A 12,689-nucleotide genomic window follows, 5' to 3' on the forward strand; every position below is an offset into this window, starting at 1 on the left:
GCCACAAGTACTCCTTTTCTTTTTACTGTTAATAAAAGTGATTGATCCCACCCTGTTATCTGAAATGAAAATATACTAGTCACAGGCAGAACAGGGGTACTAACCTTTTTCACAGGTAAGTGATCTCAATATAGGAGGTGTCCACGATACCTCTTTCCTACAAGTATACTGCTTTCCACCAGTGACAATGTAGCCAGCTGGGCAGTGTAGCTGGATGGTTTCCCCGACCTTGTATTCGTTTTTAAATGGGGAGATCGTGACTCCCTCAGATACTGATGGTTTAGGGCACATTGTTGCTATGGTAAAGAGACAATTTAAATAAGTATATCATTTTGTGGTAATAAACACGGTAATTAAAGTGGGTAAAATGAATCCATTTAAAAAAATGTTGTGATCATTTTCAGAATAATGCTGACCTCTCTCATTTGAGATTCTAAAATTTGGCTTTTTTTTTTTTTTTTTTTTTTTTAAAACCACAATTTTGAGTTTTGAAAAATTTTGACCTGTTGTCATGGTAACATTCCATATATTACATTTATCTATCAGTTACTAAAAAGGAATAATAAAAGTGTTTATAAAGTATGCCTAATGGTTTAATAAGACTTGTAGAAAGCTGGTACAGCATGTTACAAATATTAAAAACAGGCAATTAGAGAATCTTATCAAACTATTTACAATATGTAATTTTTAATAAAGTGAATGGTGGTAGAAAGGTTGTAAATATATTCAATAAGAAATTCATGTTGAAATGTACAACCTGAAGATTCAAATCAATGTAAATGCATTGGGTTCTTGCTATTTGAATCTCTCTCATTGATAGATTCAGAATAACTTTTAGCTTTACTTGTTGATTAGACTGTGAGCACATCAGAATATGGACTTTACGGCTAAGATTTCCAAAACAGTCAAGGGGGTTTAGACACACATCTTCCATAGAAATTAATGGAAAAGCTATGTGTAAGTTCCCTAGAGACTGCTTTGGAAATCTCATCCTATGTAACTTGTGTGTCTGTCCAATGCTGAGAATGTTAGTTTGTTCAATCTGATTGTCATAAATTTACAGCTCACTTAAATAGGATAGGTCTGGAAGTGAAATGCAAGTACTGTTGCTGAAGACATTTAAAATCAGACTAGAAAGGAACTGGAAAGTATCTGTCTTCAGGTTTTCTATAGTACCCAGCAGAATAGAATCTTATTGTGTATAGAATATGCTATAGGAACAATCCTGCATTGGAAAGGGAACAAATATGGTGACCCAGTAGGTCTTTGTCATCTCTAACTTCTATCAATCATTAATTTCTTCTTAAGACACTATTACAGATTATTTTATTAAAAATGGAACCATTCTATTGCTTATTTTATATATATATTATATATATATTCTCCTCTTGAGTTTTGTTGTTGAGCCTAACTGTTCTCCTCTTTCTTACATTGGCACTCAACAGGCTGCTGTGCCCAGGTATGATCTGGTAGACACCTGAGGAACTGATAGCCAATGAGATCATATCCAGTCATGCAGGCGATTTCAGCTTCTTCCCCAAATACATAATGATTCTTTTCATTCTACAATTAAATCAAATCCTTGGTAAGTGGAATACTCACTGACATAAGAAACAGGTTCTCAGGACCATAGTACTGCAATTGTCATAACAATTTTCTTTTCTTTCTCTGATGCGAAAGCCATGCATCCCATTTATCTGTCCATCCAGGCTGCATTCACCCCATTAGTATCAACATACTGGTTACAAAACTAGGGTTCACAAAGAATGCTGTGTGAATTGGGTCCTATATCCTTCACCCATCCTTGCTTTAGTTGTTGCTGAGATCTTTCACAAATCTGTGATTGGGAGAAAGCCCCCACAGAAAGGGGAGTCTTGTAGCATGCCCTCTATTCAGCAGTATGATTGTTAACACATCGGGTATGCAAGATCTATCTCTATATTCATGTGCTGGTAAAAGGTCTACTAAAGAAACTGTCAGTCAACATAAAAATATTGATCCCAGAAATGTAAAAAAATTGTTTAGTGCTGCATATGCATGATTTTCTACTACCCATTTGTGGCGCATACATGGACACGCATCAGTATCTCAGCAATAGGGCTTCCTTTGCCTTTTAAATCTCTCGCAGTTTTTCTCTTTGCAGTAGATTTGTATATTCAATCTCATCTGTTAAGCTCTTACTGGAGGAAGCAGTAAGTTCTCATCAATCATTCCAACACCTACCTGATTGTATGCTGCTCCTTGTCCTATCGCGTCCACGTAGCCAAAACCCCAAAAGTCCAAAGCGAAGATGAAATATGAATTTAGTGACTGAGAGACGGGGAAGGGATTTTTAGGGGCAGCAAGAAAACAGTCAATGAAAAAAACATGGAAAAGAAAACCAGTAGGAAAAAGCCCCCAAATAAAGAAGATTTTTGGGAAAAAAAGGAGTAAAGTTGGTAAGAAAGAAAATTTAAATTAAAAAACTATTTGAAAGTGCACCCACTAATGCCAGCCTAGCTTTTGTGATGTTTTATATCCCAAACACTGTACATAGTATCAGCTTCTAATCAGTTAGAAAATGTATTTATTAAATAAAGTGGAATCATGTTGTTCAAGCTGGTGTCATGTACTAATATTTGGATACAATTAGAGGAAATAAAGTTTTGTAGAATGTGAACTAGTTTCGTGAACCCAACAAGGCGTTTGTGAGGCTTGTCAAATCTGGAACTTCTTGAAGCTCTCCATCCTTGCACATCACCCCTTATCCCAGGCATTACAACCCTCTCACCCTGAGAAATCCATTTTTTGGTGGGGATGGCTTAAGACATCCAGTCTCTGGTTCACCAATGAAAACGTCAACTTCCTTTCTTGCTTCATTGTCATTTATACATGGAGCCCCTCTGAAAAAATAAGAGTTTGTAGTTAAGGATGAAAATTAAGGAGGGGTTAAAGTAGATTGAAACAGTAGGGAGAGTTCTCATAACATAAGCCAAGGGGGAAGAGAAGCTGGCAGGGACTACTGCCCTCTGAAACCAGGAAAGGCAAGAGGGAGCTGGGCTTTCTTTCCTCCTTCACTCCCTTACTATAATCCATTGAAACTAAGGGAAAGAGTACCATGTGCTGACTAGGTCCAGATTGGCAGAAAGCAGCCCAGGTAATAGAGTAGCAGATACTGGGCCAAATTCTCTGCTGACATTATAACTTCCCTGGACTAGCAGAGAATTTTACCCATTTAATTTTCTTGAATTAGGAGAAACAGGGCAAGGAGGACAGTGCTGAACCTCTAAGACGTGACTATGAGCTCAAGTGGTTTGGTCACTATTAGGGTTCATCATGGATTGGTTGGGTCATATGGAAGGCAGTCAAAAGTCCCTGACTACCCAGTTCAGGCAAGGACTGAGGCAGCCCCCAGTGCGTGGATATGAGTAGGCTTGGCAGAACTAGATTTTAATTTATTTTTATAATTAGGGTGAATAATATCAATGTTTATTTTAAGCACGTTTTCATTTATATGGACTAAATTTTCATAGTTGTGGAAAACTAGCGGTGGGTGTCTGACAACTATTTAATGGCAGCCCTTGAGATTTAAAATTTAAAGTTTTATAACTGTTAAAACACAAACTGTCAACATCACATTTCAAAGTAAATATCTTTAAATCAAACTCTCATAGGTTCTCACATAGAACTTTACTTTGCCTAAGTGTAAATTTTGGTTTTCACTGATGGGAATTTTTATGTCGGTTTGGGTGTATATGGTGAAATGGACCTTTACTGACATTTACCAATACAAATCTAATCCTTCCAAACTTAGCTATGAGGAAGCACATGCTATGTTACCTTACTTAGTCATGGAGCTAGGTAGCCAAGGAGAACTAAAGGGTCTGTATGTGTCCAACAGCCTCAGTAAAGAATCTCCTATATAGTCATTACAACAGAGACAGTACAACTCCCAGTCCCACCTCTGCAGCTTCCACTGATTGCTACCAATGTTGTGACCACCAGAGGAGATGCACCAGTGGTAAACTATGGTTATGAAGTTTGCTCTTCAAGACTTAGACTTTGAATGAGAAACTAAACCCAGGCTGGGGTTGAATTTATGATTTTACATTGAAACCTTGCAAAATTCATGTTTTGCAGTTTCAAAGCAGAACCAGGTGGACCTCAGTAGTTTTGCTCAAATTTCTCTTTGAGAGTTTGCATTCAAACCTAAAAACTAACAAACAAACGAACAAAAAGAAGCTTGTGGGAAGAGGAGGAGGTGGCAACATCCAAATTCATGTAGCTCAGAAGACAGGAAAGTGTTTGCATAAAGACCCATGAAAAGAAACTGCTGAGTTCTGTATGACTTCAGACAGAGTCATACAAAACATTTCATAACAACATTATATTGGTAATACTACTGGAATTCTCTGGGTGGAAACAAGAAAACCAAACCAAATTCATATAAATTTTCAGACACTTTCCTCTAACGGACCCATCCACAGAAACGCAGGCAGGAGATTCCTCTCGACTATTCCCTATCCTTATTAGTCACCAAACAGGCATCTTCAAACCCAACCCATCAGGAAGTGGAAATTCCAGTCTACCATCTTCTTACTTGTCCACAAACATTGAGATGTAACAGTCCTCCTCCTGCTCACGTTCACCCTGGCATGGCTTCCCTCCATTCAGCGGAGTGGGGTTATTACACTCACGGGTTCTTTTTCTCTTGAAAGCAGCATCGCAGGAGCTCCATGCAGACCAGCAACTCCAGTAACCATCTACTGCAACTAGAACAGATGAAAGAAAACTCCAGTCACTTGACAAATCCACTCTACCTGCATTATTTCCCTTACTCTGTATACAACAGGAAGTCTGGTTGATTAACAGTCACAATTTAAAAGTATTTACATTTTTTCCTAGCAGAGAAACATGTTATTTATGGGGTTACATTTTAAACAGAGATGGGCCAAACCCAAATTTGAACTTTGAATTTCAGGGGAGTCTAAATATTCCTTTCTTTACACAGTTTTGGTCCCACATCATATCCCAAACTAGATGATGCCTATTCTCTAGTTCTACCATTTGTGCAGCCATTTGGTGATTCCATGAGGCTAGAAATCTTTTCAGACAGCTCATAAGATGTTAGTGCCTTGAAATCCAGCTCCTGACCTGAATTCCAGAGCCAAGATATCCCTAATCCCAAATTTACTCCAGATCCAAATTGGAATTAAATTGTCATCACCTTTGCCCACCTTCTGTTTAATTCTTATAGTTTGCTTTTTCTTGAAACATGTTTTATATGAATTATTAAATCTACAGATGATATCATCTCTGCAGGCAGTACATGGCGTTAGTGTTTTTTGGCTTCTGTGTACCTAGCTTCTAATGCTTATGTGGTCATGAATGAAAAATAAATACAGTAGTACCTTGCTAAACCCTTGTACGCATTTGTCCTTGTCACAAACCCCAAACCCAATGTAGCCCTGCCCAGAAAGGCTGAGTACTGGAATAGCAGAGTTGCAATCAGTGCTAAACTGAATTTGCAGGTGGGGTTCATAAGCAGTAATTCTTAGAGCTAGCCAGGGATTTTAAGCTTTCACTTGTACAAGGACCACATTTTAAAAATATTATAATTACAGATTCATGTTGGACACCAGATTATTGGATGCTATTATAAACAGGAGTTTGCACACTTATATACATATACACCATAATATAGATTTTCACTTTCAAAATGCATTTTCACAGTATGGATATGATTAAATCAGTACATTGATAGAAGCACTTTCCACTAGCGCTAGTAGAAAATTTCCTGTTGGAATATTTTTCTACTTGAAAATGCTGATTTGATACAATCAAAACATTTCACTTCTGATGGAAGCCAGGCAAGAAGACAGGCTAGCAGGCTGTCTGCTTGATTTCCTACTAGTCCAGCCACCCACCTGCAATGGGTGCGGGGAAGGCTGTCCACATGCCCACCTAGTAGGGTCCTTGGCTAGCCAGCTGCCAGGCTGCCAAATTTCTGGGCAGCAAACTTTATGGGAAGCAGCCTCCCTGGGTGGCTGGTTCCCTGGGCTGCCCAGCTTCCCACCTGGCTGGCTCTCCTGAACGCCCTAGCTGCTCACCCAGCTGCCATGGCTCCCTGGGCTCCCCACCTGGCTCCCTGGCTGGCTTGCCACAGGCTGACTGCCTGTCTTGCCTGATTTATTTTTATTTTAAAATTGGTAATTGGTATTCTAATTAGTTTGGTAATTGGTGGAGTAACTGGTCGTTTGTAATGGTCTAGTAATTGGCAGCTTCCTATTGTAATATGTATAATAAAAATACAGAATAAAAAATAATCAGTGTGTTTTTTTATTATACACATTACATTAGGAAATACCAAACCACTTCAAGACTTATCATTAAATTATCACTTACTAATTAAAGAATGCCAATTTATACTCAATTGCCAATTTACAAAATAAAATACAAATATAATTTAATATAAAAGTTGAAATGTTTCAAATATTCTGACAAAGCATGAAATGTGTAACATGAAATTATGAAATGTCTCAACTTTCATAATTTATAATATAACATAAAAATCAAGCCAACAAAGTTCAAATGAAATTTTTCAATCTTATCAAAATGAAACTATTTCCACTATGTCAAAATTAAACATTTTATAAAAGTCAAAACTAAATATCATTTTGATTAGTTTGAAATGAAATTGTGGAATTTTGCTCTATAAGAAACTTTGAAATTTCAATTTTTTGTTCTGATGGAATGGAAATGTGAAAGTTTGGAATTTCATTGAATGGGAACTCCAGATTCCAACAAGCTTTAACTTTTAACATTAAATTGTGCAGCTAGAAAGAAGGATCATATTTGCATCATTACGGTATTACTGTAAATACCTGATTTGTAATCTGGTGCACGTTTCTCACAGTTATCCCCATAGGTGCCAGCCTGACACACACAGAGACACTCCGTTCCAGACAACAAAGGCCTGCCATTATTGGGACAGGGGGCACATTTGCAAGGGTCAAATATGTCCATGTATTCAATAAGAGCTCTTCTGAGGTTGCGCCGTTTAGTCACTGCACATGGGAAGTTCTTCACCAAATCCAGGATGGGGGCCAGCTGAAAGACAAGCACATAGCAGAGGATCATATAATGAACAATAAAGTGGAAATTTCCTTGCAGTACAGAGTTAGCTGTATTGACTTCTTGCTATGGATAGCTGTAGGGCATCAACATATCTCAAACAGCTACCCCCACCCCTTCCTTTTTTAAAGACACCAGAGCCTACAAGGCTATGTGTATAAGATATTGGGAGTGTGGTGCATGGTGCAATTTCTTGGTATTTAACAGGGCATGAAAAACTCCATACATCTAGATCACTCATATCTATATTTTCCTCTTTACAGGGGTGAGGGCCTAATGGGCAAGTGGCAAAGAATTAGTAATATACATTTAAAAATCACAGCAGGTAAGATGGTGTAAACAAAGACATGGAGGTCATGTACACTCATGGGAGATGCAGTAATATACAGTAGTGAGCAATGTGATGGGACTGATATTACATTTACTGTTTAGTTACATTCTATGTTTTCCAAACTAGGAGTGGTTGTGGAGTTTGCACAGTGAGGAAGTCAGCTAACTTTCTGCACACAACTAGTGCACTGCTTTCCTTCTTCCCCAAAATAACCAACCCCTTCCTACTACCAAGCTCCAGGGCACTCCTCCTTCCCAGTGATGTCTGAAAATAGGAGCAATGACTCCCCTCACTCCCTGTGGCTGTCCAGCACCCTTAAATTTGGACGCCCAGTACTAAGGAGAGTTAGTTTTACAGGCTGAGGGATACAAAAAGTAGCTCTAATAAATATTTATAAAACTCTCTAAAATATTTTGTATATGTGAAATAATCCCCAGTCTCATTCCAGGGAAAAAGGTGAAAAAGAACGAAGGATCTAGTCCAGCAGTTCGCAAACTGTGGGTCGCAGGGCTGGCTTACACTTGGTGGGGCCTGGGGCCGCAGCCCAAGCCTCACCACCCAGGTCCGAAACCAAAGCCTAAGGGCTTCAGCCCTGGGTGATGGGAGTCAGGTTACAGGCCTCCTGCCTGGGGCTGAAGCCCTTGGGCTTTGGTTTTGGCCTCCCGCCCTGGGGTGGTGGAGCTTGGGCTTTGGCTTTGCCCCTCCCCGCCCCCCCCCCTCCAGGGCGGCATGAAGTGAGCTGTAGCTCACGAAAGCTCATGCTCAAATAAATTGGTTAGTCTCTAAGGTGCCACAAGTACTCCTTTTCTTTTTGCGAATACAGACTAACACGGCTGTTCCTCTGAAACATGGCTAGGGCAGACTCAGGATTGGGTCCCCCCTCCTGGAGTCTGTAGTAATTTTTGTTGTCAGAAGGGGGACACGGTGCAGTGAAGTTTGAGAACCCCCGATCTAGCTTTTGCTCCCCGAAAGGATGATAGCCTTTATTTTCTTGCTAGTATTTTTCTTTCTTTTCTTACCTCAAAATCAATCACAATAGGATTGTCCTTTGTTGATTCCACCCAGTCTATGAATACTGTATGCTCTGGGAAAGACCCCTTTTTCTCCCAGGCCAAAGCTGCAGCGTATTCTGCCCTTCCACCTTTTACCAGTGAAACAGACCGTTCAGCCGACTGCAAAAATGATCCTAAAATGAGATTAAAATCAAGGTTTTCCAGAACATAACCAGAACTTTTCAATTGCATTTAATGCAAACTCCAAGGATTGGGTTTTTTTAAGAAGAGCCAATAGGATTTGCTTGTGACACAGGAGCACCAAATTATAGGGTAGGGAGATGGTCATTCCTCTCTCTCTCTCTCCCCCATCCCACTCCCACTGAAGTCAATGGAAAGTTCGCCACTGACAACGGGTCCGACTGGCATTTATGTGACTCTGGCAAGACTGACCAAGGGATAAATTTCTACTAATACTTGAAGGTGTAAACAACTCAGTGCAGAGGAACTACTCATCCAGGTCCAAAGAGCGTAATAGGAGTCATGTTATGAAATTAAGAAAGAAAAATGTAGTCTGAATACCAAGAAAATATCCCAGTGGTGAAATTTAGTAGATTGTGGAATAGTCTCATAAAAGAAGGGGCTGAAAGCTTCATCCCTGGAGACATTTAAAACTAGATTGGATGTAGTACAATATGAGTAAAAATATCATACGGAACAATCCACGCTGGCTAGAGAATGGGCTGGGACAGGAATGTCAACTCTTGCTTTCCTTACACATTTCAATAGTTTGGTTGTCTTTCATATGGCACTACTCACATGAGTAAGGGAAGGCATATTTGGCCTGAGATGATCAAATAGTTCTTTCTATTTATGCTGGATGCATGACTCCCTAACACTTTGAAGAAAATAAACCGTTCTCTTAATATACTTGAAGTACACAAAAAGAATAGGGTAGAGTCTCTGTTGCACCAGAGCTTTGCTTGGTACAGCAGAGAAGAGGGGGATGTTGAGGAGTTAGTTATGGATTCCTGATTCTCTGCCTGATTCTGTGCCACCTTCAACCATGGAGAAGTTGAGAGCAGCTTGGGGGCTGCTCTAGACTCTGCCAGCTGGTAATAGTCCTCAAATGATCATCTACCAGGTGGGCCTGCCAGAGCACTCCTGACATGTCACCTTCCCACCTCCAGCATGCCCTCACCCTGAAAATATGGAGAGAGGTGGCATAGGAGATGGCTATACTAGTTTTGTGAGATAGGATTCCTCAGCTGGGAAAATGTGCCAGGATGGAACAGGGGAGAGGATCTGGGCCACAGTGCTTGTAATGCTTGACTTGGGAGATAAAAGGTGAAAAACTGGCCCCACTGAAATTGATGGGAGTTTTGCCATTGACTCCAATGAAGTTAGAGTTTCACCCCAATAACTGTCAGATACTATCCCTCATGGTAAATAACAGTATACAGTGCTTAGTTCTCATAACAGTGACCTTCATGGCGTTCAGTCAGTTTATTTGTGGTGCACGTCGTATGTACTTTCTTTTTCTTTCTGAAAAACACACGCCTAGTTGTTTCTACCCGGACACATTCTGTCGATTCTTGCTGTGTCAAACCTGGGAAATATTAAACAGCAATGATGGCATTAAGTGCCAAATATTAAACGCAAAACACTAAACAGCATCCCTAGTTTCCACATGGCTCCCCTTTTGCCTACATCTATTTCATAGCATTCCTCACCTAGAACACCCCACTAGATTCCTCCATGTCTGAGGTTCTCATCCCCACCAGTTACATCCTGAAGATGACTTTGGTGTTGTGGATTACTTCCTTCAGCCCAGTGTTGTTTCATCAGACATCCCACTATTATCTCACGCACCAACAATGTTGGACAGAGCCATATTTACCATACCTGTCTAAGTATGCACTGATGCCGCTCGTATTTCCTTGACGCACCCGATTATACTTTGTTTTATTAACAAGCAGTCCCCACACAAGTTAATGGTACCATAATTCAGGAGCACAGCCTTTAACCTAAAAAGTTAGATTTTCAGCTTTTGTAGAATGCTCTCTCCATTTTAATGATTTGATTATCTTTCTAAGGAATTTACTGCCAACAGTAATTGCTAATAATTTTCATTTTAGGGCTAGAAAGAACCATTAGTTCACCTGGTCTGACCTCCTATATCACACAAGCCATAGGATTTCACCCATTTACCCCTGCATTGAGAAAAATAAGTTGGGTTTGACTAAAGCATCCATTCTAGAAGACATCAAGAGAAGGAGAATCCATCACTTTCCTTGGTAAAGCCTAGACCTACATAAATTTGTGAGGTTAGACATTATTTTGTTTGAATGCAATATAGGATTACTGAATTATATATGCTAAAACATGAAAATATGGGGCAGTGCTTTTCTCTCAGGCAATATCAGCAGAATGATAGGAAAATATATATATACTATTAAATCGATCATATGGTTTTTTTCCTCACCAAAGGTTACATACCTGAATTCTTCAGTTCTTCAGCACTGTATTGATAAAGAAGGTCATATGTGCCACCCATTGATCCAGAAGCGTAGTAATGAGTCCCAAAGTCATCAAAAATTCTGCTATATAAAGCATAGTTGTACTCCAAAGGCAGGTGGTTAAGTGCCTTTAGAAAGATATTTGAGAGCTGCAGATCTGATTGTTTCATCGTGAAGTTTGAAACTGCAATCACTTTATGGACCCTAATAAAGTTGGAATTCTAGAAAGAAAGAAAAACATGAGACACTAGATACCCTTATTCTGTGGTTCAAGACAAGCAGCAAAAAGGCTGAGAATATGTTCATTTCCCTTTGTATATTGTAAAAAGGGGCAAATACATTATATTTTATGTTTCTTTGATCATGGGTAAACTAGCACCAATGAATGCAGAGCTCAATTCACTTGAGGCTACAAGCACTTGGTTACATTTGAGAGTATATGTCTCATTGCATGATAGACACATAGACAAAACGTATTCTTATTAATTATTACTTGTATGATGTTAGAGTGCAGGAAGCACAACTGAGCTCAGGACCCTTTCATTCATTCTATACAAACACAGAATAAGTGACAGTCCCTGTTCTGAAGAATGGGCAGCCCAAATAGACAAGGCAAAGAGAGCTGGGAGGAAGGAATGTAACATGCAAGCAGAGTGATAGGTGTGATGGTTTGCAACTATCACGTTAGTTCCATGATTTTGTTTTCTTAACTTTTTCAGGGTGGTTTTTGGAGGTAGGGGATTCGATCGGTGTTGCCAATTCCCATGATTTTATCATGAGTCTCACAGTATTTGGTGTTTTTCTCACAGCCACAGCTGGAATCAAGACATTGCGTCAGAATCTCGGCTTTCAAGTTTCTAGCCCGCAGGATGGCAGGGAAAAGCTTGAAACCACAAAGCAAGTGCACCCACAGGGATCAGAAACCAGAAGGCAAAGAAAAAGAAAACAAAACTGTGCTTTGAAAGTTTCATGATTCCGAAACCAGTCTCACGATTTTGGGGCACCTGACTCACGGTTTCTGAATGCTTGGGATTTTGTTAGCTAAATAGAAAGACAAAGGGAGGGAGAGGAAAGCAGGTGGATGAGGCTGAAAAGAAGAGACTTTCAGGGTGCGCACAGGATGTTGGAGCAAACAACGTCAATAGATGGGAGAGAATGTCCAGAGTAAAACAAAAAACAAAAACAACATGAAAAGAGGCACTGATGACATAATCAGAAGCTGCAGCTTCCTGTGTCAGCTGCTTCTCTCTGCGCAGACCAAGAGATGCTGGGGAAACGAAGGGTAATCCCAGCTGGATCTCAGCTTCCCCTTCCCCACGGTTGGCGAGTCACAATTTTAGCTCATTTTATACAGTTTGCATTGAATTCCAGGATGCCCATCTAACATTTCACATCGCAGTTACAGGGAGATTTGAAATAAATGCCCTAAGAGATGCCACTTGTATTTCTCCTTAGGACATACTGAGATACTCAAACTGATCTTTGGTAGCACAAGTTCCTATTGAAGTTGGGACTGATTCTGTACCCACTGAATTCAATGGGAGCTCATACCAGCAACTCTGACAATAAGATGTCTCAAGCAGGACACCCAAAATGAGTGGCCACTTCTGAAAATATTGGCCTAAATGCTTAGTCAGGCCAATGTGCATTAACTTCAATGGGAATTTTGCATGATTTAGAACATCAGGATTTAGCCAACAGTTTCATTCCCTAGTATTTCTCAGGGCTTTTCTT

General features: G+C 39.8%; 2 protein-coding genes across 5 annotated transcripts in view; both read right to left on the reverse strand.

Moving 5' to 3' along the window:
• RPL37 (ribosomal protein L37) overlaps positions 1–12,689 on the reverse strand; it is a 185,068-nt gene that overhangs the window by 115,493 nt on the left and 56,886 nt on the right. The gene's annotated exons all lie outside the window — the stretch shown is intronic.
• C6 (complement C6) overlaps positions 1–12,689 on the reverse strand; it is a 41,376-nt gene that overhangs the window by 11,965 nt on the left and 16,722 nt on the right. For all 4 annotated transcript variants that reach the window (XM_075128449.1, XM_048851367.2, XM_048851366.2 and 1 more), the window contains 8 exons: positions 10,936–11,176; positions 9,923–10,045; positions 8,464–8,630; positions 6,864–7,089; positions 4,580–4,751; positions 2,771–2,882; positions 1,431–1,563; positions 105–296 (listed from right to left, as the gene is read on the reverse strand). In XM_075128449.1, coding sequence (XP_074984550.1) covers positions 105–296; positions 1,431–1,563; positions 2,771–2,882; positions 4,580–4,751; positions 6,864–7,089; positions 8,464–8,630; positions 9,923–10,045; positions 10,936–11,176 — 1,366 coding nt within the window. The remainder of the gene's footprint in view (positions 1–104; positions 297–1,430; positions 1,564–2,770; positions 2,883–4,579; positions 4,752–6,863; positions 7,090–8,463; positions 8,631–9,922; positions 10,046–10,935; positions 11,177–12,689) is intronic.

The sequence above is a fragment of the Caretta caretta genome, chromosome 5, assembly GCF_965140235.1.
Source record: "Caretta caretta isolate rCarCar2 chromosome 5, rCarCar1.hap1, whole genome shotgun sequence".
In the NCBI taxonomy this organism is placed as follows: Eukaryota; Metazoa; Chordata; order Testudines; family Cheloniidae; genus Caretta; species Caretta caretta.